Source organism: Polychytrium aggregatum, assembly GCF_025602895.1.
Source record: "Polychytrium aggregatum strain JEL109 chromosome Unknown BJ171scaffold_16, whole genome shotgun sequence".
Classification (NCBI taxonomy): Eukaryota; Fungi; Chytridiomycota; class Chytridiomycetes; order Polychytriales; genus Polychytrium; species Polychytrium aggregatum.
Genome location: NW_026516218.1, coordinates 768,546 through 790,632, shown reverse-complemented (window position 1 = coordinate 790,632; position 22,087 = coordinate 768,546). Strand labels below are relative to the sequence as shown.

The window sequence follows — 22,087 nt, the reverse complement described above, 5'->3', positions numbered from 1 at the left end:
ACGAGGCGGGAGTGGAGCCGAAAAGGACTGAGAACAAGATGTAAAGAAAGAGGAAGAGGGGGGTAGCGGGCGCGACGGGAGGAGAAGGCAATCGCGAGAGCAGATGAAGAGTCTAATCGAGTCAGCCGATGCAAGTCAGGGGAAAATGTGACGCAAAAAACCAAGCAGCAGCACCAACGACAAGGGTGAAGGCGGGCCTGGGATGAGGAAAGGCGATCGCCGCAGTGGGCGGGTAGAGAACCGAGGCGGATGAGACCAAAAAGGTTTGTCAAATCAGCGGAGAGGCGGTGGAAAGCAATAGAATATAGCGAGGGTTGTGTCCATAGGAAGGCGTGGGGCGAGATGGCGGCGAAGAGAGTTGGAGGGAGTGGTTTCGAGGAGGATCGTTGTGTGAGAGGAGGACCAGGTCTGGCGTCAGGAAACGATGAAGGGAGGGGGGGAAGACTTTGGGCGAGCGAGGAGTGTGGGCTGGGGAGGACTGGTATTGTCGGCGAGGCCTGGGATCGTGGGGTTGGAGGGGAGGGGAGAAAGCCCCGGATTTGGCACGAGCATCTTGAAGAACCGACTCACGCTTGCATTGCGGCGCAAAAGCTGTTTTGGACATGGGCCAGCAGGGTTGTGGGCATCCAGGGGCCCATGCCGACTTGGAACGGAACATGGCTAAAGTACGCCTCCATGATTGCCGAGCAGAAGAATCGCAGCTCGAAAGGAATCTTGGCGAGATGGCGACCTTCCCACTGGGAAATGTCGATGCCCTGAGGATCTTGGACCAAGGTGGGCGACGGATGCCCCAATTCCTGGAGCGGGGTGCTGGGAGGCGAGAGAGGAACGATGTAGGGTGATGGAGCCCCACAGTCAAAGTAGTGGAATCGGTTGATGCGACTGATAACGTCAATGACCGGGGCATTGTCCTCAGTGATTTCGACATTGGGGAAAGGGTAGAGTCCCTGAGTGAACTCGACACGCTCGGCGACACGATTGCACAAAAGACGGGCCTGTGCATGAAAGAGGAAGTGTGGGGGCCACAGTTAGCGAAACGGTGGAATGGCGGGCTGCATTTGGGTCAGCCAACAGCCAACAGCCAACAGCCAACAGCCAACAGCCAACAGCCAACAGCCAACAGCCAACAGCCAACAGCCAACAGCCAACAGCCAACAGCCAACAGCCAACAGCCAACAGCCAACAGCCAACAGCCAACAGCCGGCGACTTACGCAGTGAACGTAGATCAAGAGGTACTTGATAGGGTCGCGATCGAGCAGCTTCGTATTTGCGTTGTGGTGATTGATCAGGAAAAACACATGGTAGAATTCGCTGACGGCAGCATGGCACTGCTTGTAGGCCGCAGACTCGGTCGAGCACTGGTCCGTCCACAGCTCTGCAAGGCACATGGGTTCATAGCGGGCTTAGTACTTGACGGGAGTGCACGGTTGCCGGTTGTTTGCTAGCAGTCGAGGCCGCCACTCCGTCTTTTCCTTCGAGAGGAGAGCGCGCACCTCCACGCCTGCTTTTCCCCTCCCAAGGCCCGACCTATCCATCTTCCGTGCATGCATATCTCGCGCCATCAGGGCAGTCAGAGCGGGCGTATCCACTTTGCCGCAGCCCGGCTCAGCCCAGCGCAGTCGGTCCAGCTAAAGGAGACTCACCAAAGATGATTCGAGGGAAGAGGGTAACAGCCACGGTGCCGTGATAAAACAGGGAGATTTGGACCGACTCGATCCAAGACATGTCACCAAACCTGTAGTCGTGGATCGTGCTTTCGTGAAACATGTGGAGCTCAGGAGGGAGCTGCTTCCACCAGGCAGTCAAGCTGTTGACATAGGGTTGATATTCGTTCATGTACTTTGCTGCCATAAGCGATTTGTAGTCATCCTGATAGTGTATTCCGGGAATGCCGTAGTTGAAGAGCCGCAGGTACTGCATGTTGTAGTGGTGGCGGCGGAAGAAGTAGAGGACATTGTCCGCAAAGCTGATGGCGCGAGGAACAGGATCGCTGGGGAGGGTGTAAACGACCTGTTCGTCGACAGATGCGTTGAGGGCGGGCTGGAAGTGGCTTTCGTTCCAAGCGGCTTCGCTTCGAGGCGGCTGAATCATCTGGCGCAGGGCCGACTGAACAACTTCGGCGCTCAAGGGTGAATACCCGCGCAGGGAGATCGAGTGCCCATCAAAGTTGATGATGGTGCACATCGAATGGTATACGATGCGCTGCATGGTTTCGGCGGCGAGTGGGTCGCCGCGGGCAATCGTCTGGGCCATATACTTTGTGTAGCGCAGGACGGTGTAGAGCAGGCGGATGGCCATGTTGCCTGTGGTCGGAGCGCATGGACGGGAGACAGGAGATGCGGCAGGGTAGAGCGAGGGAGGGCGGATTTAGTACGGCGAAGAGAACCAAGTACATCAATGGGGCAGCAGGGCGAACATGTCCAGACACAACCGGAAGACAGCATGTAGCACAACGAACTACATACCATCGCGATTGCCTGGAACCACACAAACCGAGGAGAGAAAGCATTGGACAGGGCTGTCAGCGGGTGCCAAAACATGTGCAAACGAGAGCTGTGCGCCGATGGACAACGAGAACAAGCAACGCGACGTGCACAAGAATGGCCAGCAGAGACAGATTGAACCGCAGAACACTCTGCACTGGGGGGAGGCTGAGAGCTTACGGAGGGAGGTGTGCACGCAGATGAGCATAGCTTGCAGCATATCGATCGAGACCTCGTCGATGCCTTCCATAATGAGCTCGCAGGCCCTTCGATAATAGGCCCTGGCATGCACGGGTGACAAGGCGGAAGTGTTGGGGCGATAAGTTTGCAGCGAGTGGCCGAGAATGGACATCTTGAGAACATCGGAGAGCCTGTTCCAGTTCATGAAGGTCGAGTTTCTATGGATGAACGAGCGGACGCCGCGGAAGCAAAAGTTCTGCGGATTGCAGGAGAGAAAAAGAAGCGCCACATCAGATCAGGGATACTGGTCAATGGTTCAGGGCGGTGTGGGCGTGCTCAGAGAGAGGAGCGGCAAGGCAAAGCCGCTGGTCCGCCACCGGCTCATGACAGATCCCGCCAAGGACCAAGCCGAGGAAAGGAGGCGACCAGAGCTTCAACAGCGAGGGGGGGGGAAAGCATGGTGTGCGTTCTTACATCAAAGTAGCTGCAAACTGTCTGCTGAATGACCTCGCCGGAGATCTGGAGGGGATGGCCGAACTGGAGGGGATACGGCATCACTGCGAGCTGACCGTTGCCAAGGTCGCCATGGTCGAGAGGCTGGTTGGGGTCGTTGTCGGCTGGGTCGGTGACGGGGAGCAAGTTGAGATCGCTGCCCAGGAGGTCATACGACTCGATCTGGCTCGAGTCTGCCGAGCTCGAATCTACCGAGCCGTTTCCAGAGAGGGGAGAGCCGCTGGGGGACGGGGTGGGGAATGCGACCGACCCAGCAGCAGCAACGGGAGTGCGAAGGGAGGCAGCAAACTCGGCAGCAGAGGTAGAAGCAGAAGCGAGAGTGGCAGGGGCCAGAGGGAGGGAATCAGAGGCAGAGGAGGCAGCAGAGGCAGCAGAAGTAGCGTCGGCATCAGGGAGGATAATGTCGGGAGAGGCAGCCCGCCTGGGAGAGCGCTTTCGGCGAACGGGCGGTTCCTGGATCGCAGAGACATGCTCGATGCAGCGTTTTTCGAGAAGGAAGGCAGTAAAGTCGCCCATCTCGAGCGGGAAAGTGGCATGGCGCCGAACGAGAGCCAGGACGAGGCCCACAAAGTCTCCCATGGTCAGGAAGGCGACCTGGGAGAGGCAGTAGTAGCGCACAAACTTGAGCTTGTTGTGGATCTCGTCGTTGACCATGACTCGCCACTTGGACAGCTCTCTGTCCTTCTTGGCGTCGTCGAGCATCTGGCAGGCCTCGGTGGTGAGCCTGTACCCGGCATGGTACAAGATCAGGGCAATGTCGAGCAGGTACTCGATGCGCTCAGGGAAGGTGTAAGCGTTTGCACGGAACTGGCGGGACATGATCCTGCGGCCGGCCTCATCGAAGCGGATAATGTTGGGACGGTGGTCAATCTCGGAGACCGAGAGGCTGAGATCCGTGAGCTTCTGGAGCTCATCCTTTTGGTAAATCAGAAAGTTGACAGCATGGGTCGTGGGGGAGGAGTGTCTGGATGGGGGAGCGAGGGTGGAGGGATTGGAGACGGATTCTTGAGACATCTCGCCGGTGGCAGAGGGCCAGGCGGGGTGAGTGGGGGAGGGAGGAAGTGCAGACAGGCCGAACAAGCAAGAGGAGAGAGAGGGAGTAGCCGCGGAGAAAGACGGATACGGCCGGGGGCTGGATGGACGGCGGTGGGACTTGGAGGTTGGGCGAGAGATGGATGGTGGTGGGATGGCGCTGGCTGACGGAGAGCAACGAAGGCGGCGATGGAACCAGAGGGAGGACGGCGGCGAGTCTTGCGGGGACCCGCGAGGGACCAGCGAGGCGCCAGGAGAGCAAGCGGGGGGCCGAGACCCTTCCCCTTGTTGCTGGCCGCGGGCTGGCGGTGGCTCGGTCCTGCCGACAAGGGCAGCGCAGCGCGGGCGGGTGGTTGGGCAAGGCCAGGGGGGAAAGGCCCACAGGCGACGGCTTGGTCGGCAGAACTCTGCGCGGGCGTGTTGCACACGGTGGGCTGCGCTTGTCTCTGTGCGCTGAATGGTTGCATTGGGGCGCTGAATGGTTGCGTTGGGGCGCTTCATCGGAGGCAAGGGCTTCATATGGACACAACACCTGAGGCGGGAGACAGGCCCAGCGCGGTGCAAGGACAAGCGAGTGGCAATTGCAAGGCAGCAACGCAAAAGTCAAATGTTTGGCAAATGGCCATGTCCACTATTCATCGTATGGAACAAAATGTGGTTCAGGAGACTGGGGTGTTCCGTTTTGCGTTGAAATCGCTGTATTTTCAGAGTGCCCGACGCTTGTGGGCCAAACACCGGTAGAGACGGGGGCGAGACGGGTTGGGGAGGAAAATTTGTACATATTCAACAAACGGTGGGGGGAAACAGGGCGCATGTCTGGCGGGCGCACAGGCCACAGAGCAGGGGAAGCAAGAGCGACCAAGCAGCCAACAACGGGTGGTGTTGAGCCGGGAGCCCATCGCCAGGACAGCGTTGCGCCGCAGGAACAGGGAGAGTCCAACCAAAAACAGGTGCGGTTCGCATGGAACAGAAGGGGGACTGCGGCACAGCAGGACCCAGCCCAGACCCAGACCCAGACCCAGGACCAGGACCAGCAGAGCCAGTGGGCGACAAGAGAACAGGAATAAAAGTAAAAAGATAAAGACAAGCGGGGCGCCGCGCGCCCGACAGCCGCGGCTATTCGTCGTCCTCGACCATGTCGATCGAAAACCACCATCCGTCCGACGACACCTTGCCGGTTCCTGCCCAGAAGAATGAGACTTCGTTGATGCCTTCGACCATCTTGAGGCTGCAAGGGACGTCGCGCCCGACCCACTCGGCCAGCTGTCCGGCCGATTCCGTCGGCTTCTGTGCTCGCGTGCCCAAGCTCACTCGCTCGCTGTTGACGATGATCTCGCGCAGCAGCACCGGCCAAGTGTGCGCCTGTGCCTCGTCCGACTCGTCCCAGCACCGGATACGGATCGTCCTTGACGGCGGCTGCTCTTTCTGCAGCACCTCGCGCGACACCGGGAACTGCACCGAGCTCGATGCCGTGAACGGCCCAAAGATCTTGTGCACGATTCGCATCGATCGCTGCATGGGCGCTGTAGGGACCTGGCCTTCTTCCTTGGGAGACGACCGGTTCGGCTGGCCCGCGCCGCGTCCTCCAGGGCCGGAGCTCTCGCCGCGTATCAACGGAATACACGGTCGTGGATGCGTTGGCCTCGAGATCAACGGAGGAATGAAGCGCGGAGGCCCCGGCTGGATCGGTGCTGTGGGGATGCTCTGGGAGTTGCGGCGTGGCCGGCCCGATGCCGGAGCCAACAACCCAGATTGGGATAGCGAGTTCCGCCGCGGCCGTATCGGTTCGTTGAGAGCGAGGTCGTTCTTGACGGCCTCGGCCAGAGCCGAGATTGAGATCGAGGGCACCGTGTCCTTTTCCTCATCGAGCTCGTCCGCGTCGGCTGAGTCGCCCAGGCTTGCAGCGCCCGTCGAGTTTGCCGAGCCCTTCGAATCGGCCGAGCCTGTCGAGTGGTTGGAGCCTGTGGAGCCCATGGAGCCCATGGAGCCCATGGAGCCCGTCGATCGAGCGTGCCGGCTCGGTCGAATAGGGTCGCTTGCGTAAGTCGTGCTAGCATCGTACCCTGGACCGGCAGCTCCTTTGGCATCGGAAAAGTACTGAATATCGCCAGAGTAGCCCGCTGCAGCCACGGCCTCACGGGGCTGGGTATCTTGGGTCGCAGCATAGCCCCACAGGTCATCGCGGCTAGCTTTCCGAGACTGAGGAGGATTCGGTTTGCGCCAGGGCACATCGGATTTTGGGAGGTGGTCTGGGGTGGCAGTGTCCGGAACAAAGGCATACCGGGGCATTGGTATCGGACCGAGCTGAGCATCCGGTGGGCTGGCCCATGCCACGGTCTGAGGGCCGCCCTCACCACCGGGTGGTAGCCGATCCCGAGACACATGCTCCGGCGGACGGAACAGCGGCGCATACGGCGACGGTGACCGGGCAGCCTCCCCCATCGTGGCGGAAGCGTAGTCGTACTTGGACGGCATGGGCGATTTTGAGGCCGGAGAGTAGTTGTGGCGAATCTGGGGCGACTGGACACGTTTGGGCGTCGGGAAGGTCGCTGTCGGGGAGGTCGGGTCCGAGTAGCCCTTCATAAATGGCGCCCCAGGACCAGCTCGCCTGCCTTGGAGCGGGTATACCGGCTCGGCCAGGGACTCGTACGAAGAGTAGTAGGGCGAGGGCACGGCAAGGGTCGGCGACTGAAGCGAGGCACTCAGAGTCTCAATATCTTGTGACGCTGTGTAGACATTGCACATAATCGATATGGAGCCGACAAAGCGGATGCAGAGTTCAGTCAGTACATCCACCGCGACTGGGCATCAAGTGGATTACCACGATCTACGAACGAGACGCCGGCCGAAGATACAACAAAACGACAACTCCTCTGTCGCAGAGCTGGATCTGGATCTGGATCTGGCATTAGCACAGCCGAGGCATCTACGTCTTGCTCCACATCCCGCTCTATGCCTGCTCTCTGGCATTACCGAGCATGTCCCACGGATCGTCGCCGTCCGAGTCGTCGTCGAAGGTATGGGTGGTTGGATTTGAGCTCCGAGAGTCGTATGAGACATCTGTACTTGGGGTCATGTAGCTCTGGAGGACCGGGCTCGGCAGGGTGGGGTTCTGAGGATAGACTTGGTGGGAAGTTTGGATGTGCAGATTGGGCCCGCCTTTGCGCTTGGGCGGCTGCGAATAGACGGTCGGCGATCGGGGCGAAAAGCCGGGTGAGTTTGGCGACGTGTGAATCGGGATGGGGCGGGGCGGATTTGGCCCCGGAGACGGGTATCCATTGTATGATTCCAGATGCTCAGCAGGCTTGTAGTACGAGCCTAGCCGGGGAGACGAAGCGAACGGCTTGACGGCCATGGTGGCAGGATGGAGGGCATCTTGCGGACGTTGCTTCTGCGTCAAATCGGGCCGACATACGGGAAGGGCCATGGATATGGGGGGTAAAGACACAGGGAGAGAATCGGGTGGTGGACGGTGATCAGATGAGCCAGATGAGCCAGATGAGCCAGATGAGCCAGATGAGCCAGATGAGCCAGATGAGCCAGATGAGCCAGATGAGCCAGATGAGCCAGATGAGCCAGATGAGCCAGATGAGCCAGATGAGCCAGATGAGCCAGATGAGCCAAATGAGCCGTTGGAGAAGCGTTGACAGGCATTTGATAACAAGTCGAATGGAAGGCGGCGTCAGTGATTACCGCACGTCAACACCGACAAATTGCACGAAAGCGGCGACCACGAGACCACAGAGATGCATCAGTCCAGGCCCAAGGCGAACAGATCAAGGGCATGATGGGCGGATGCTGCTGATTTACCAGCACGGACCGTCAATCCAGACGGGAGACACAGCCGCCAGAGTCGTCAGGATCGGGAATCGCCATGCAGTCTCGTGGGACAATAAGGTGGAGGGGGGGAGGGAGGGAGGGAGGGAGGACAGGAAGCACACCGCAGCGACGATCCGTATCGCCCTATCCATACATTGTATATCGCCCGTTGGTATGCTGCATGGAAGGCGTCTTGCTGGCTCTGATGCTTGGAGTACGGCGACATGCCCGAAAGCCCATTCTGCGGCTGTCCAAGGGCGTGGTCGCTGTGGAAGCTTGCATCGATACGCTGCTGGTAGCCGTGGATATGCTGGGACGGTGGCGACGGGTTTCGGATTGGGTAAGATGGTGGCTGCTGTTGCTGTTGCTGTTGTTGCTGAAGTTGCTGTTGCTGCTGCTGCTGCTGCTGCTGCTGCAGGCTCCGGGTCGCTGACAGAGCCGGTGGGGTCGGATAGGCCCACAGCGGCGACGAAGACATTGCGGGGCCGGGCTGCTTCGATGCGGAGAGACGAGCAGGTGGGGCAGCGAGGGAATACGAGTGCGATTCCCCGGCTGGCCGTTTCGATGTCGTTCTGGCCCCGAGGCGATGGTTTGGGAAGAATGAAAAGGAGGATCCGAGACCGAGCCCAGACCAAGGCCAGCGAGCACGGCCCAGCGAGAGCAGCCGAGAGTAGCCGAGAGCAGGCGAGGACGCGGGTGCGGTCTTGTCGCCCTCGTCTCGCCTGCTCTCGCCCTCGTTCTCGTCGCTCCCCAGATGGGCCTGCTGATCTCCTCGCTGGAGCGGCCGCGTGCCGCTCGCGGGCGTTCGCGTCAGCGCCAGGATCCGCGCAAGCGACGGCACTGTGCAACGCACACCTGGCGTTGGTGCGACGCGCCGGCCAGCCAGGTGATTGGCCCACTGGCGAACGTGCCTGGGCGCGTGGCGCACGTGACTTGGCCGGAGTGATGGCAGATGTTCCCTGTGCGGTGCTCCCTGTGCGGTGCTCCATGTGCGGTGCAAGCGGCATCTGCATATCGTGCATCGCCTGCATCGAGTGCCACGATCCCTTGGCCCCAACGCAGATGTATTGTCGCCTTTGTCGTCCGTGCTACTTCCACTCGGCATTGCGGCTGCAGCCGATGCCCCTTTACATTCCCAAATTGCCCTCGATATACAGACTCTCCGAGTAATAGCCCGCCACAACAGTGCGATCCGCAAATCGCCGGCCTGCCAGGGCGCTCACCGCAACTGCGGCCATTTCTTTCGTCACATAGTGGATGAATACCTGCGGGTGAACAAGAGTCGACGGGGGAGGGGATGAAAGCGCAAAGACGCCGTCAGCAGTCCAGACCCAGAGAACGGAATCCAGCGCCCCTCAGACACCGCCCACACCCCATAGACTCCACGCGACTTCTGCAATCGGTTTTACCTTTCCGAGTCCAGGCACCACCTGGCCTTGGACTGGTCTGGGAATCTTGATCGAGCTGATAACGCCAAACTTTGAGCACTCGCCACGGATGTCGTCAATGATATCTGTCATCGCGGAATCAAGTGGAATGCGGCTCAGTCTCGGTTCGCAGAAGCATGTACAGATACACAACTGCGATCGCAGAAAGGTTGGGGCAAACATGCGCCATTCCACACGACTGCATCCGTTCCGTGTGCCGTGGCTGCTGACCTTCGTATTCATTGTTATCGCGGAGCTCCTCCTCCGTCACCATGTTCATCAGCGCCACGACGTTGGTGGGGTCAACCTGACCGCCGCTGCTGAGCAGAAGGCTTGATGGGAGTAGCGACGAGGCGAACGATCCGCCCAGCGACCCCATGCCGGGGCCGCCGCCGGCGCCCTTGCTCGACCCGACACTGGCGCGCTGGACAACAAGCTTCTTGTCGTCCAGCTCCATGCCGTTCAATCCCTGACAGGCGATATCGGTGATGGTCGGATCGGCATACTCGCAAAACGCAAAACCCTGCGAAAGGAAGCGGGTCGCGGATGAGCACAGGTCGTAGCGACCGCGATGTGGGTCCGGGGTCGTACTGTCGAGCGCACATACCTTGGACATGCTGGTTGCGTTGTCCTTGACGAGATTGAAGGCTCGGAGCTCGCCAAACGACTTCAATAGCTCCATCACCTGCTCGTCGTTGAGGTAGATGGGCAGTCCGCCAATGAAGATCTTGTCGGCGCTGTCGGGTACGTTGGTCGACACGATGCCTGGAACGGAAAGGCACCGGTGAGAACAGGCCGCCGCAAAGCACAGCTGTAACAGCCCGCAAAGTACTGCTGTGATCGTCGGTCGAGCGCTCTGCGGTTGCCATCAGCACCTGAGCCTACCTGGCAAATGCATGGGGAGGCCGTTTTCGGAAGTTCCTGGGGGAGGCTGGTAGTCCTTCGGGCGGCGAATCTTGAGCGACTGGCCCGAGAAGGTGATGCCATCGAAAGACATGGCTGCAGTGGCCTCTTCGGGAGAGCGGAACTATCGAGAGAATCGGGTGGAGGAAGGGGGGGGATGAGCAAGTGACTCTGTTAACAAGCAGTCCTCACCGACATGGCGTTCGCAGCAGCTACAACGATACCCCATGGAGGTAGAATCGAGCTGTATGTCATATAGCCACCAGCTTCAACATCGAACCGGGACACAACATGACCGGCCAAACACACGAAACGGCGCGGCCGCCAAGGACAGATTGCGCCAAAGGATTGGAGATGCCAACGACACCGGGCCAATCAAAAACCTACCTCGACAAAGGCATAGTTCTTGTCGTGGTTGATTTGGGCAGCAATCACTGGGTTACCCGAAGACGTTGTCATGTTGAGCTGGGTCATGGTGGTGTTGAAAAATTCGACAAGCACGTGCTATGATCGGGTACGAAGCAGCATGCTGTGTTATACATCGTGCCGCAAGCAGTCTCTGTGCCTATTCCGAGGGAACTGGCCAACACGCTGGCTGGGCGACGGGGATGCCCGGCATGGTCCACGGATGGTACCTCACTGATGCCAAATGGAATGTTGCCGCAGTACAGGCGCCGCGATTGACGAGCCATTCCAGCGTTTTGCGCGGCTGGGCCAGCGCCACCCTGGCTGATTCTGCCGAGGGGCTGGCCGGGCTGCGAGGAGTCTGGGAAACTGTTGGAGTTGTAAGGCGAGAACGGCTCCTGTGCAGCGCCTCCGTAAGAGGCTGGTGCACTGCCGAGCTTGGAGCCCGTCTGGCCAGGCAATGGGAAGTGGCCTATAGGAGCACGGCATCGGTAGCGTCAGTACCATTCACAGACCAGGGCTCCTATCCCGGCCGTCACAGGGCGATCGTCCAAGCAGGCCGTCCCGTAGCTATGGGCAATGGGCAATGGGCAATGGGCAATGGGCTGCTTGCGCTCCGACAGCGTACCTGTGGCTTTGATCTGAGCAGCCGTCATGCCCTCATATCCAGGCGGGGGAATGTCCCAGTTGTTGAGCTTGCGGACCTTGAGATGCAAGGGCGTGAGAGAACGCTCGCGGCGGCTTCCGCGGGGACTTGCAGACGATCGTCTTGAGCGCCGTTCTCCGCTGCTGCGACGCTTTCGCTCCGGAGACCGACTGCGGGATCGAGAGCTTCGGCGCTCGCGACGCCGTTCACGGTCTCGCCTCTCAGGGCGATCTCGACTTTCATCGCCTTCTCGTCGTCGCTCTTCGCGATCGGAATCTCGGTGACGACGGTCCGATCGATCTCTGTCGCGATCCCGCTCACGGTCTCGATCACGATCACGATCACGGTCCCGATCGCGATCCCGTTCACGATCTCGATCCCGATCCCGTTCGCGGTCTCGGTCCCGCTCACGGTCACGGTCCGAGCGATGGGAACGCTCTCGGTCGTATTCCTTGCGTTCGTGTCGGTCATAGTCGCGCTCAAACTCTCCTTCGAATTCCTGGGGGCCTGCAAAAGCGGGATCAGAAAAGTCTGGTAAATGAAATGGCCGACGCTGCCATGCAAAACGATCGGCGTTGGCTCAGGCCAAAGCGAGTTGATTAGTACTGTCGGCACCAGCGGCTGAGGCACCAAAACCAAGGGAGTGAGGCGAAGATGGAGGGGGATGATGAGTGAAGGAGAATGACCGACTCGGGCTTGAGCTTGTGGGTCAATCAGCCTCGCCCATCGCTAGAACGGGGTATTAAAGAATGGGCTACCGTCGTCAAGGAGAGGCTCCCGACATTTTGAAACGTGACCCACTTGGGCGAGAAAAGTGCTGAGAGCCAAACAGAGAGGAAGGCAAGGAAGCAAGGGCAGCAGGAGAAGGTCGGTGCGCCATCGACGCAGAGACGGGAGAAAGGAGGTCCGATCATGATTTGCGATGATCAACATGAATCATCACCTCTCCGGAATCATGAGCGGAGGAATCAACGTGGAGCTTTGGGCGAAACGGTGGCAGAGCTTTAGAATGCTTTCCTTTTCAAAGCACGGGCCCGATGGAAAGCACGGGCAGGCAACCCAGCGGACACATCGAGGCAGCGCACGGCTAAGCAAGCGGACCAGGCCGATCACCCAAGCGAGGGCAGGGAGGTGTACACAGGTGGGTGGGGGAGTATCCAGACGAAATCTCACAGATGTACAAGAAGCGAATGGATTGGACGACGGATCGGTCACTTAAGCAAACAAGTAGCTGGATCTAACCTCCTCCTTCGCTTCGTCCGTTCTCGGCGGGGAATGCTTCTGAGGACTGCATGCGCACGTCGTCCATCATTTCCGGCTGTGGCTGGTCGTATGGAGCGTATGTCTCTTCTACATCCCCGATCGAACGCAGTTGCATCGCCGGTGGTTCGGCAGAATGCCGATATGGATGTGGGCGATGTGTTAGGAAGGATGCTGCTGGGCAGATCGGCAGCTGACGATCGGGCGGCGGGGTCGGGGTCAAGCACACAGGCCGTTTGCGGCGACTTGCCCGCATGCAGACATACCCATTTCGGCAGGGCGGCTTCTGGTGATCGGGGCTGCGGTTGATGCGGCGGTTGATCCAGTCGGCGGGCGATCCTGCGGCTGATCCTGCGGTATGCCGGGGCAGAGGACGAGGAGGCTCGATCAAAGCGAGTCGCGGCCCTGAAAGCGCAACCGAAAAACAAAACCAGGCCGGGGCGGATCGAGTGCGGCTCGGGCTGGATCGAGTGCGGCTCGGGCTGGATCGAGTGCATCCATGGCAGCCACAGCGTGGCTGGCTGCGGACGCCCTTGCTGGCCAGGGCGCCGTCGCACAAGCGCACTGCCGCAGGGCACGCCCCCGGGCGCGCCTGGGGCGGCTTGCGGTGGCGCGCGACAAGCAGCGACAAACAGCGACGCACAGCGACAGCAGTGCCCGGCGTCGTGCATGTGTCACCCCGGTGTTCCCCGGCGCCGTCCCAAAGCGTCTGTCTCGTTCTGCTTTGGGTTCCTGTGCGTCCTTTCGGTCCTTTGGCCATCCACCGCCTCGTCTGCAGCCTCCTCCTCGTTCCCGCTTCTGCCTGGATCTGACCCTGGCCAGGCCACACCTGGAGGAACGCTGCCACTGTCGCCATCTCCTCGGCTCCGTCCCTGCTGGATCTGCGGCTGCAACACACACCCCATCCCTCGATATCTCCCCCCACTCTATCCACCCCTCGCATCCGTATCCGAGCTGCTGTTCCCCACAGGATCCCAGCCTCCACACTCCCCGCTCCTCACCGCCGATCAAGCTGCCTGAGACCATGAGCATCTCGTCCTCGGCAGCCCAGCCCAGCTCGGCTTACTACGCCGCCCGGAGAAGGTCGATCGGAACACCCGTCATCCGTCCCCTCGAGCTTCCCCAGCGAAACACCCAGACACCCCCACCGGCACCGTCCTCGCCAACCTCCCAGACATCGACCTCGCTGCTCGACAGCACAAAGTCCGAGAGCAAGCTCCTCTCCGAAATCAATGTCAAGAATAAAATCATCCATGACCTCAAGGTCAAGGAGAACTGGCTCAGCACAGAGCTCACCACCTTCCGCAAGACCCAGCAGCACCGAAACGGCCCGGAACAGAGCCACGACGTGGACTACGACGAGGACCAGGCCATCGTCGTCAACGGCGAGCTGGACGCCGATCAGTCCAAGAACATCGAGGATCTTTTGTCCAAGAAGAGCCTGTCGAAGCGAGAGATCGACGAGGGCCGTGTTCTTCTCTTCCAGACGTTGCTCCACTTCAAGAAGGAGCTCGTCAAGGCCAAGCAAGCTGTTGAGCAGGTCAGTGTCTTCCTGGGGTTTCCGAGTTGGCCCTTCAACAGCCCCGGTGCCCCACTCTTTTCCATAAACCTGACTCGGCGCTGCCGTGAGTCCGGCGAGCAAGGAATCCCCGGGATTCATGGCGACGGGGTGCCAACGATTCCCCTCTGGCTGTTTGCGACAACAACGGACTGTGCTCGCGTGCAGTCAGAGTGCCGCGTGACTCTGCTGGCCTCCATGTTCTCAATATTAACGAACCGAACGTTGCTCTTCCGCTCGCCGTCTGGGATTCACTTTGCAATACCCTCCGACTGGACTCGTGGATCTACGAATCGGCGGGGGATGTCCCTGGATCCCTTGGATACAACCCGCAACCCGCAACATGCCTACAGAGCCAAGCCCTCCACCGCGAAGCCGAGCAACAGAAATCCATCGCCGAAGAGAGCGCAAAGTATCTCGCATCGCTCCTCGAGGCCCGTGATCAGGGCGAGGATGTCGTCATCTCCATCGAGCGTCGCCGTGTCTTGGAGCTCGAGCAAAAGTTTTCGCAGAGCCAGACCGACATATCGTCGCTGCAGTCCAAGATCGCCCTGTGGGTCCGTGCCTCGAAGCGCAACCAAGAAGCCCGAGTCCAGGCTGAGGCTTGCCATCGAACTCTGGAGATCGAGATAAGCGCCTTGCGCTCCGAACTGACCCGGCTAAAGGACTCGGAGGAGCGCGCCCAGCAGCGCATCGACGAGATGGTGGCCTCTGGATCCGTCAACTACGACGTCATGGACCTTCGCGCGCAGATCGCTGACCTCGAAGGCCAGCTGGCCGCCCGCGACGAGCGCATCAGCACCAACGAATCCATTCTTGAAAACGCCCAGAACCGCATCATCGAGTTTGAGCAAACCATGGAGGACGCTGTGCGAACCGTCGACGAGCTCGAGGCCGAAAACTCCAATCTCCGATCGGAGTTGCTCAACCGCGAGGCCCAGCTCGAGCTGCTCAACCTCCAACTCAACCGCATGCAGGAGGAGGCCCAGAATCTGGCCAACTCCCACGCCGAGATCGTCACTCGCTCGCGCTCGCGTGGCCCTGTTGATGACGACGCCGCTACCGCCTCCGGCATCGACAATCATCCCTTCACCTTTGCTCAGATCGAGGCTCTCGACAACGCCAGACAGGCGGCCGAGAAGCAGCTGAGCTTCGTCCAGAAAAAACTGGAGGACACCGAGATCGAGCTCTCTCGCCTCGCCGAAGACCACCGCCTCCTGCTGCTGCGCTCGCCCAACTCGGACACTGCGGCCGAAATCATCCATCTCCGCGAAAAGTCCGACCTGCTTGCCGCCGAGCTGCAGAATGTCAGCGCGCAGCACGAGTCGTACTTGCAGACGATCCAGGAAGAGACCGACAAGGCCGCTGCTGCCCGTGAGCGCGAAATCAAGGACCTCAAGCACGCCTACGACTCGGAGATTGCCGGCTTGACCGGTGAGCTGGAGGGCCGCAAGATTGTGCACGACAAGGACGTGCGCGAGCTGAGCCAGTCCATCAGCGAGCTCAAGGCCACGCATGAACAGCAGCTCGCCGAGCTGACGGAGCGCTACGAGGACCAGATTCGAACCCTGAAGGCCGATAGCGAGCAGCTCGCTCGGGTCAACCAGGAGCATGTCAGCAACATGGAGCAGCTTCAAAGTCTTCACCAGAGCGAGCTCGAGGCCCTGACCCGCAAATGCCAGGAGGGCATCAAGATTGCCAAGGATTCGGCGCTCGGCCAAGTCGACAGCATCAACGCGCGCAAGGAATTGGAGGCCCTCAAGATCCAGCACGCCAAGGAAATTGCCCAGCTGCGGGAAGACGTCAACAACTCGACCGGCGCCAGCGTCGATGCCATTGCCCATCTGTCGGCGACCCTCGAGGGTGTCATCGAGGAGCGAGACAACGAAATCATCCGCCTCAACGCCGAGCTGGAGAGCTTGGCCGCCGACCACGCCCGCCAGCTCCAAGACAGCAAGTTTGAGATCGAGGAGAACATCAAGCGCCACAACACCATCCTCACGGAGCTGACAAAGTCCCTCGAGGCCAGCGAGACGCAGCATGCTCTCGCCATCTCATCGCTCCACTCCGAGTATGGCACCAAGTGCAAAGAGTACGAGGAGCAGCTCGATGCTCTGCTCAAGAACCCGGACTCTGCTCGCTCGGTAAACAACATCGAAGACTCGCTCGTCGCGCGGATCGAGAGCTTGTCGCTTGTTCTGGAGTCGAAAGATGCCCAGATCAAGGCCCTTCAGTTCGAGATCGAGGCCCTCTCTTCTGGCAAAGCTGGAGACGGGGCCGCCGTCGCCGATTCGATCCAAAGCCAACTCCGCAACATCGAGAATCTGACCCAGATTGTCGAGAATGGCACGGGAAGCAAGGCGGACTCGGACGAGGGCTCGGCCCGGATTGCTTTGCTTACGACCCAGGCTCAGGAAGCCGGCGCCCGTGCCGCTGCCCTCGAGTCCGAGCTGGAAAAGGTCCGCAGCGCCAACCCCGAGGCGGCAGAGATTGCCAGCCTGGAAAAGACGCTGCTGGATCTCCAGCAAAAATACGAGCTTGCCGTGCTCGAACGCAACAACGCTCTCGACTCGGCCCAGACCGCAGCCCTGCAGATGGAGGAACTCCGCGACGATGTCAATATCCTCGAGAACAGCTTGAATGTTGCCAACGAGAAGACCAAGTTGCTCGAGAACACCGTCTCGGCGCGCACCAGGGAGCTCGAGGAGGCCCAGGGACAACTGCAGCGCCTCCGGTCTGACGGCCGCACAGACGAGCAGCCGCCCGAGCTTCTGAACCAGTTGCATGAGACCAAAGACATGCTTCAGTCGATCATCATCCAGCTACAAACCAAGAACGAAGAGCTGGAGACCAAGAACCAGCTGATTGAGCAGCTCAAGGAAGAGCTGGAGCAGCTCCAGAAAGCGGCTGGTGCTCATGGAGCGTCCAGCGCTGAAGAAGCCCTCAAGCTCACACAACAGCATCTGAATGACACCTTTGAGCAACTCGACAGGGTCCAGCAGGAGAGGGAGAGACTGCAGAGCGACAACGAACTGCTGCAGACCAAGATGATTCAGCTGCAGGTGGGCATCTGGACAGCGATGTGGAGACGGCAAGGCTGGGTGGGGCGCCCCGACGACGAGATCGGTAGCTGCCATCGGACGCATTGGTGCCCCCGATAGCCTCGTCAGCTGTGGTCGTGCTCTCACACACTCTCTCCCTTCTCTCCCGATTCCGCATACAGAACCAGCTGATGGATCTCAGCTCGACATGATCAGCTCGTACATAACCATCCTTCCCTTGGAGGCCTGGTCCAGTCCTCAAAGCCATGCTTGAGGCGGCGTTGCTGGGGCAAGCAAACTGCGTCAACGGGAACCAGACCAAACAAGACCAAGTCATAGGGAACTGGATATTCCGAATGCGTATTTATGAGCCTTGCGGCCTCGAGGACAATGATTATTCCTTCCTTCCTTCCTTCGTTCATTCATTCGTTCCTTCCTCCCTTCTATCTCTCCTTCTTTCTGGATCTTGAATAACACCTATGGTCATTCACATCGCGGAAACGGAGCAAGGGGATGCTTCCCCGAACACCTGGTCACCATCATGAATGGCCCCAATCGTTGCCCCAAGTCAATCGAGGGCCTCTGGAAGCGGTCTGCTCAGATACAGCTCGCTGTCGATTCGGCCCGGAGAGAGACTGAGATCGTGACCCTGTGATCCCAGTGCCCGGTCGGTGGTCATCACTTCACGAACAATATTTCTGAGCCTTTGGACGGACGGTTCTCACGAGCAGTCCAACCGGATGAACGTCCAAAACGAGCCTCGAGCTCGTCCACGCTTCCTGACACGCCGTTTCGCGATGTGTATAGCGCTGCGGACAGCAGGCTGTGAGAGTGCAGCCTCCGAGACGATCGGCCGATATCGTGACGGACCCAGATGACCCAGGGTGATCAGCAGCTGTGCTCGGATGTTCCGGAAGCCTGTGTGTGTGTATGAGGGGCTTTCGTTGAACAGCCAAAGCGATTGCTATTGCGCCCGTGCAACCAGCCACCAGGACACCTTGGCCCTGGCATTTAGAGGATTTGAAATGTGGGCTATCGCATTCACCAATCCGCTGCGATCCAGGGCCCGGCGGCGGGTCAATTCTGACCGCAACCAGAGACGACTCCAGATCAAGCTTTCCAGATCGCGGATGGGAACACTTCTGGCAAAGGTGATAGAGACGACAAACAAGCTGCGGAGAGCCTTCGCTATGGCCGTTGCGCAGATAAAGCGCATTCGCTCAATAGTACCCTCGAACTAGGTGGGCATCTTCGGAACATATGTGAAGACGGTGGTGTTGTCTAGCCATGGTGTATTCTCGCCGACATTGTGCTCACACAACCCATTTTGATGCAGAAGGCTATCCAGGACAAGAGGTTGATTCCACCTGAACAAAATCTGCAGCCGCATTTTCCAGTGGACATCCCATCTATGCAAGATACATACATTGATACCACAATACACATGATTGCCCTCATCTCGATGCCGAGTTGGTCAGGCGAGATGTGTGTCGGTTTCATTCGCCAAGCGAGCGGGCAGTCGCTGGAACTTGATCCAGAAATCCAGCCAATGCGTTCGCCATGGTATATTGGCGCGCAGAATCAGCTCCAGGCGCCATTCCATTGCACTCGATACCTCCTCAAATCGGCGCCTCGCTGTCTGCTCTCTACATCATCCGTCCGCTAGTCCCAGCATTATCTGCACAATCGCTGTCGTTGTGTCAATACCAAGATGGGATGCGTGCTCAGCCTGCCGTTTCTTTCGAGCTTGCTTCGACAGACTCCAAAGTACTCGTCCCCATCCAAGATCGTCACCACATCGAACCCAATTGCATCTAACGCGCCGTCCGCTCGGCCAAGATTTGATCCCAAAGAGTTCACCTTCTCCAAGATCACGGGGGGTCAGGTTCACATGAAGCTACCCGGAAGCATCCCGAGCGGAATGCCGTTCTCGATCGAGGATTGTGAGGTCTGTGCCGGCTTGGCCAGTACCTGCTTGCGGGCTGCCTGGGCTGGGAAGTGGCCCTGGTCTGCTTGCTCGTGTTGATTACTCCATGACATGTGATGATTCTGGCCTGTTTCTGCCCTTCGTGGCTTGCCAATATGCTGTGCTCAAGCCACTGGCTTTACTTTTTCTGCAGAACTCGAGCCTCTGCATCTTTGACTGCACGGCCCAAGTGACAGTCGATGCTTGCATCTCGTGCTTCATCTTCATCGGGCCGTGTGAGGGAAGCATCTTCATTCGCGAATGCAAGGACTGTGTCATTGTCGCTGCCGGACAGCAATTCAGGTATGCGACTTGTCCTCATGTTCAGGCCCTAACGTGTCGTGAGGTTCGCTGCCGCCGGTCGCCCTGATGCCATTTCGCTCCTGCTCGTTTGCCCCAGAATGCGGGACTGCGATGGCGTCTTTGTTTCTCTCTATGCCGCCACCCAGCCCATCATTGAAACATCCAGAGACATCCAAGTGTCCTGCTTTTGGTACTTTTATGAGGAGCTGGCGTCCCAGTTCGACAGAGCCGGCCTCAGCGTGTTGGCGAACGAGTGGTTCAACATATACGACTTCAACGATGCCAAGGGCGTCAACTGGACAGCGGTATCTGTGGTGAGTCGAGTCCCGAGTTTCGGGCCACACATTACTCATGGTACACTCTCTCCCAGCGCCGCGCCATAGAGAAGCAGCGCAAAATGCCTCTGGTCGATTCACCATTTCCTGTCGCGGCCGCCGCATGGCTTTCGGCAAATGCCTGACCCCTCGCCGTGTGCATAATACCTTTCCAGTACAACCATGCCGATGCAATCAAAACCTTCACGCATCCGCTTTGGGCTGGCTCCAAATTGGACAAGTGGCATGTCCCGTGCACACTGGGCCCGCTCCCTCGATCATCAGAGGAGGTATGCACTTGCGGCTCTGCTGTGATATCGCATGCTCAATCGTGATTGCTGGTCAGTCAACGGGGTCTCCACCAACATCTCGATCCGTCGTGGTTTCCCACTTGGGCTCGCTTTACCACTTGGGCTCACCCGGGTCTGCATCCAAATAGAGCTTCATCATTCTATCGTTTCTGTCTGTTCGCGAGCTCCTCGAGCTCATCCACAAAATCCCGGGATCGGTATATCCATCTGCGCTCCGGCTGCCCAGCACCGCATCGTCCAAGCTGCTTCCACTGCCGCGACACTGTCCTGATGTTCCTCTGCCCAATGCCACAGCTCCAGTTTGCCCAAATCAGGAAGCTCGAATACAATCCGAAGGAGGCCGAGCGCCTCTTTCTCACCCCCGAGATTCACCGAATCGCCAAGGCTCAAGGCAGGTGCATCTCTGTTGAGCAAACGGCTCAAAGCCTGCGTTGCTCGCATCCACATCCGCACTTTGAATAACTTGGGGCGATGCGTGGTCGAACTGACCGCAATACTGACCACAATTTAACATCAAACCACAGCGTCCGTCACCGCCATCGAAATCAACGGAAGCGGGGCATGCGATTGGCTGCTGCGAGAGTCGGGTATCTCGCAGTCGAACCCACTTGTGTTCTTTCGGATCACCGAAGAGGCTGTCAGGGGCGATCGTGTGCTATTCTTTGGCGACGGAGCTCAGTAACACCAGCGGAGAGCGTTCATTGATGCAGGATCCTCGTCGTGGGAAGCACTGCTGCATGTCGCTGCAAGCAAGTTTGTCTTGATTGGAATACACATGGACTCCACTGGTGATAGGACTGCTCAGAACGGCTGAGGAACCTCAGAAGACGGGGCTGGGTGCATGCCCTTGCCCTCCGTCTACAGAATCAATGGCAACTGCGGATGATGGATGTGCGTGTATTCCATTCAAAATGAAACCAGAGCGTCCAATATCATTTCGTCAGCGCGGCAATCACAACTGGCTTCGAAATACACACATCTCTGACAATGTGCAAGGATGGGGTGTAACAGAAACTAAGTGCACATGGAGGCCGCTTGGTGTCACGGCTCGGTTTTGTGCTTCTTGGCAGGGCTATCGACGTTCATGTCGTCTCGCCCTCGCTTCAGGTCGCTGTCTCCGGCTATCCGCGGCGCTGTTGAGGCAGTCTCTCGACCATGGACTCCGTTTTCCAACGCAGTGCCTTCCCTCGTATCCAGTGGCGTACTATCCATCGCTGCATCATTGGCGATGGCGATGGCGATGGCGCCGTCGCTCGCGGCAGTGGATGATCTCGATGCAAAGTGCTTTTCATAGACTCGTGTCTCTCTTGAATGGACGCGCGCCGCACCAAACATCGACAACGGAATCGGGGTGTCGAAATCGTAGGTCGGATGGGATGCAAAGGTTTTGCTCGGCGGCTCGGCGGCGCCCGACGTCGCATCGGAGCCGTGATAGCGATCGAGCCACTCCCAGGGCTTGAAGTGCTGGATGTGGTTGTGCAGTGAAAAGTACATGATCTGCTGCGGGGGCTGGGGGCATCGCGGATCGAGGTTGGTCAAGAAGATGTCGCCGAATTGCTTGCTGGAAACTTGGTACGGCAAGATGCGGCCGATGCGGTCCGAGAAGACGGGAGGGAACTGATACACTGACGGTATTTGCTGCAGGCAGTGTCGAGGGATTAGAACATGTTCGCTTGGGCCACCCAGCAGCTGCAGAACGCGGACAGGCGACTTGGCTGGATCGGAGGGCCTCAGTCGGAAACGGCTTACCTTCTGTATACTCTTCAGTGCGTCCATCACCTGGTTCTTGGCTTCTCTGGACTTGACATCATCGATCAGGCACGACATTACGTCCAAAGTGAAGCTGAAGAGATATTCGCTATGACCATGGTCATGAACGAACGGTGTTGCCATGATCTTGACCAGATATTCCACGAGGTCGGGGA

At 58.9% G+C, this 22,087-nt stretch overlaps 5 protein-coding genes across 5 annotated transcripts; 2 read left to right on the top strand and 3 right to left on the bottom strand.

Annotated features, from left to right (window-relative positions):
- Positions 1-266: 266 nt before the first annotated feature.
- On the bottom strand, positions 267-4,394 carry BJ171DRAFT_84583 (uncharacterized protein). Its single transcript, XM_053115942.1, has 6 exons — positions 3,139-4,394; positions 2,665-2,920; positions 2,467-2,478; positions 1,645-2,304; positions 1,213-1,376; positions 267-995 (listed from the first exon to the last, which is right to left on the bottom strand). The coding sequence occupies exons 1-6, from the start codon at positions 4,189-4,191 to the stop codon at positions 567-569; spliced, it is 2,574 nt and encodes an 857-aa protein (XP_052967271.1). The 5' UTR covers positions 4,192-4,394; the 3' UTR covers positions 267-566.
- A 507-nt stretch (positions 4,395-4,901) lies between these two features.
- BJ171DRAFT_503197 (uncharacterized protein) lies at positions 4,902-8,616 on the bottom strand. The gene is made up of 3 exons (XM_053110850.1): positions 8,183-8,616; positions 7,183-7,600; positions 4,902-6,935 (listed from the first exon to the last, which is right to left on the bottom strand). Exons 1-3 carry the CDS (start codon positions 8,504-8,506, stop codon positions 5,326-5,328), a joined length of 2,352 nt encoding a protein of 783 aa, XP_052967270.1. The 5' UTR covers positions 8,507-8,616; the 3' UTR covers positions 4,902-5,325.
- Positions 8,617-9,155: 539 nt separating this feature from the next.
- Positions 9,156-11,050, bottom strand: BJ171DRAFT_558570 (uncharacterized protein; the record flags this gene model as incomplete). The annotated part of the gene is made up of 7 exons (XM_053113158.1): positions 9,156-9,293; positions 9,459-9,541; positions 9,687-9,978; positions 10,063-10,220; positions 10,341-10,482; positions 10,746-10,862; positions 10,994-11,050. The coding sequence occupies 7 exons, from the start codon at positions 11,048-11,050 to the stop codon at positions 9,156-9,158; spliced, it is 987 nt and encodes a 328-aa protein (XP_052967269.1).
- A 2,375-nt stretch (positions 11,051-13,425) lies between these two features.
- Positions 13,426-17,434, top strand: BJ171DRAFT_84519 (uncharacterized protein). Its single transcript, XM_053115941.1, has 2 exons — positions 13,426-14,209; positions 14,581-17,434. The coding sequence occupies exons 1-2, from the start codon at positions 13,694-13,696 to the stop codon at positions 17,386-17,388; spliced, it is 3,324 nt and encodes a 1,107-aa protein (XP_052967268.1). The 5' UTR covers positions 13,426-13,693; the 3' UTR covers positions 17,389-17,434.
- A 1,545-nt stretch (positions 17,435-18,979) lies between these two features.
- BJ171DRAFT_598756 (tubulin binding cofactor C-domain-containing protein) lies at positions 18,980-20,844 on the top strand (the record flags this gene model as incomplete). The annotated part of the gene is made up of 7 exons (XM_053114867.1): positions 18,980-19,216; positions 19,389-19,537; positions 19,635-19,851; positions 20,028-20,141; positions 20,291-20,359; positions 20,457-20,592; positions 20,687-20,844. The coding sequence occupies 7 exons, from the start codon at positions 18,980-18,982 to the stop codon at positions 20,842-20,844; spliced, it is 1,080 nt and encodes a 359-aa protein (XP_052967267.1).
- Positions 20,845-22,087: the final 1,243 nt, after the last annotated feature.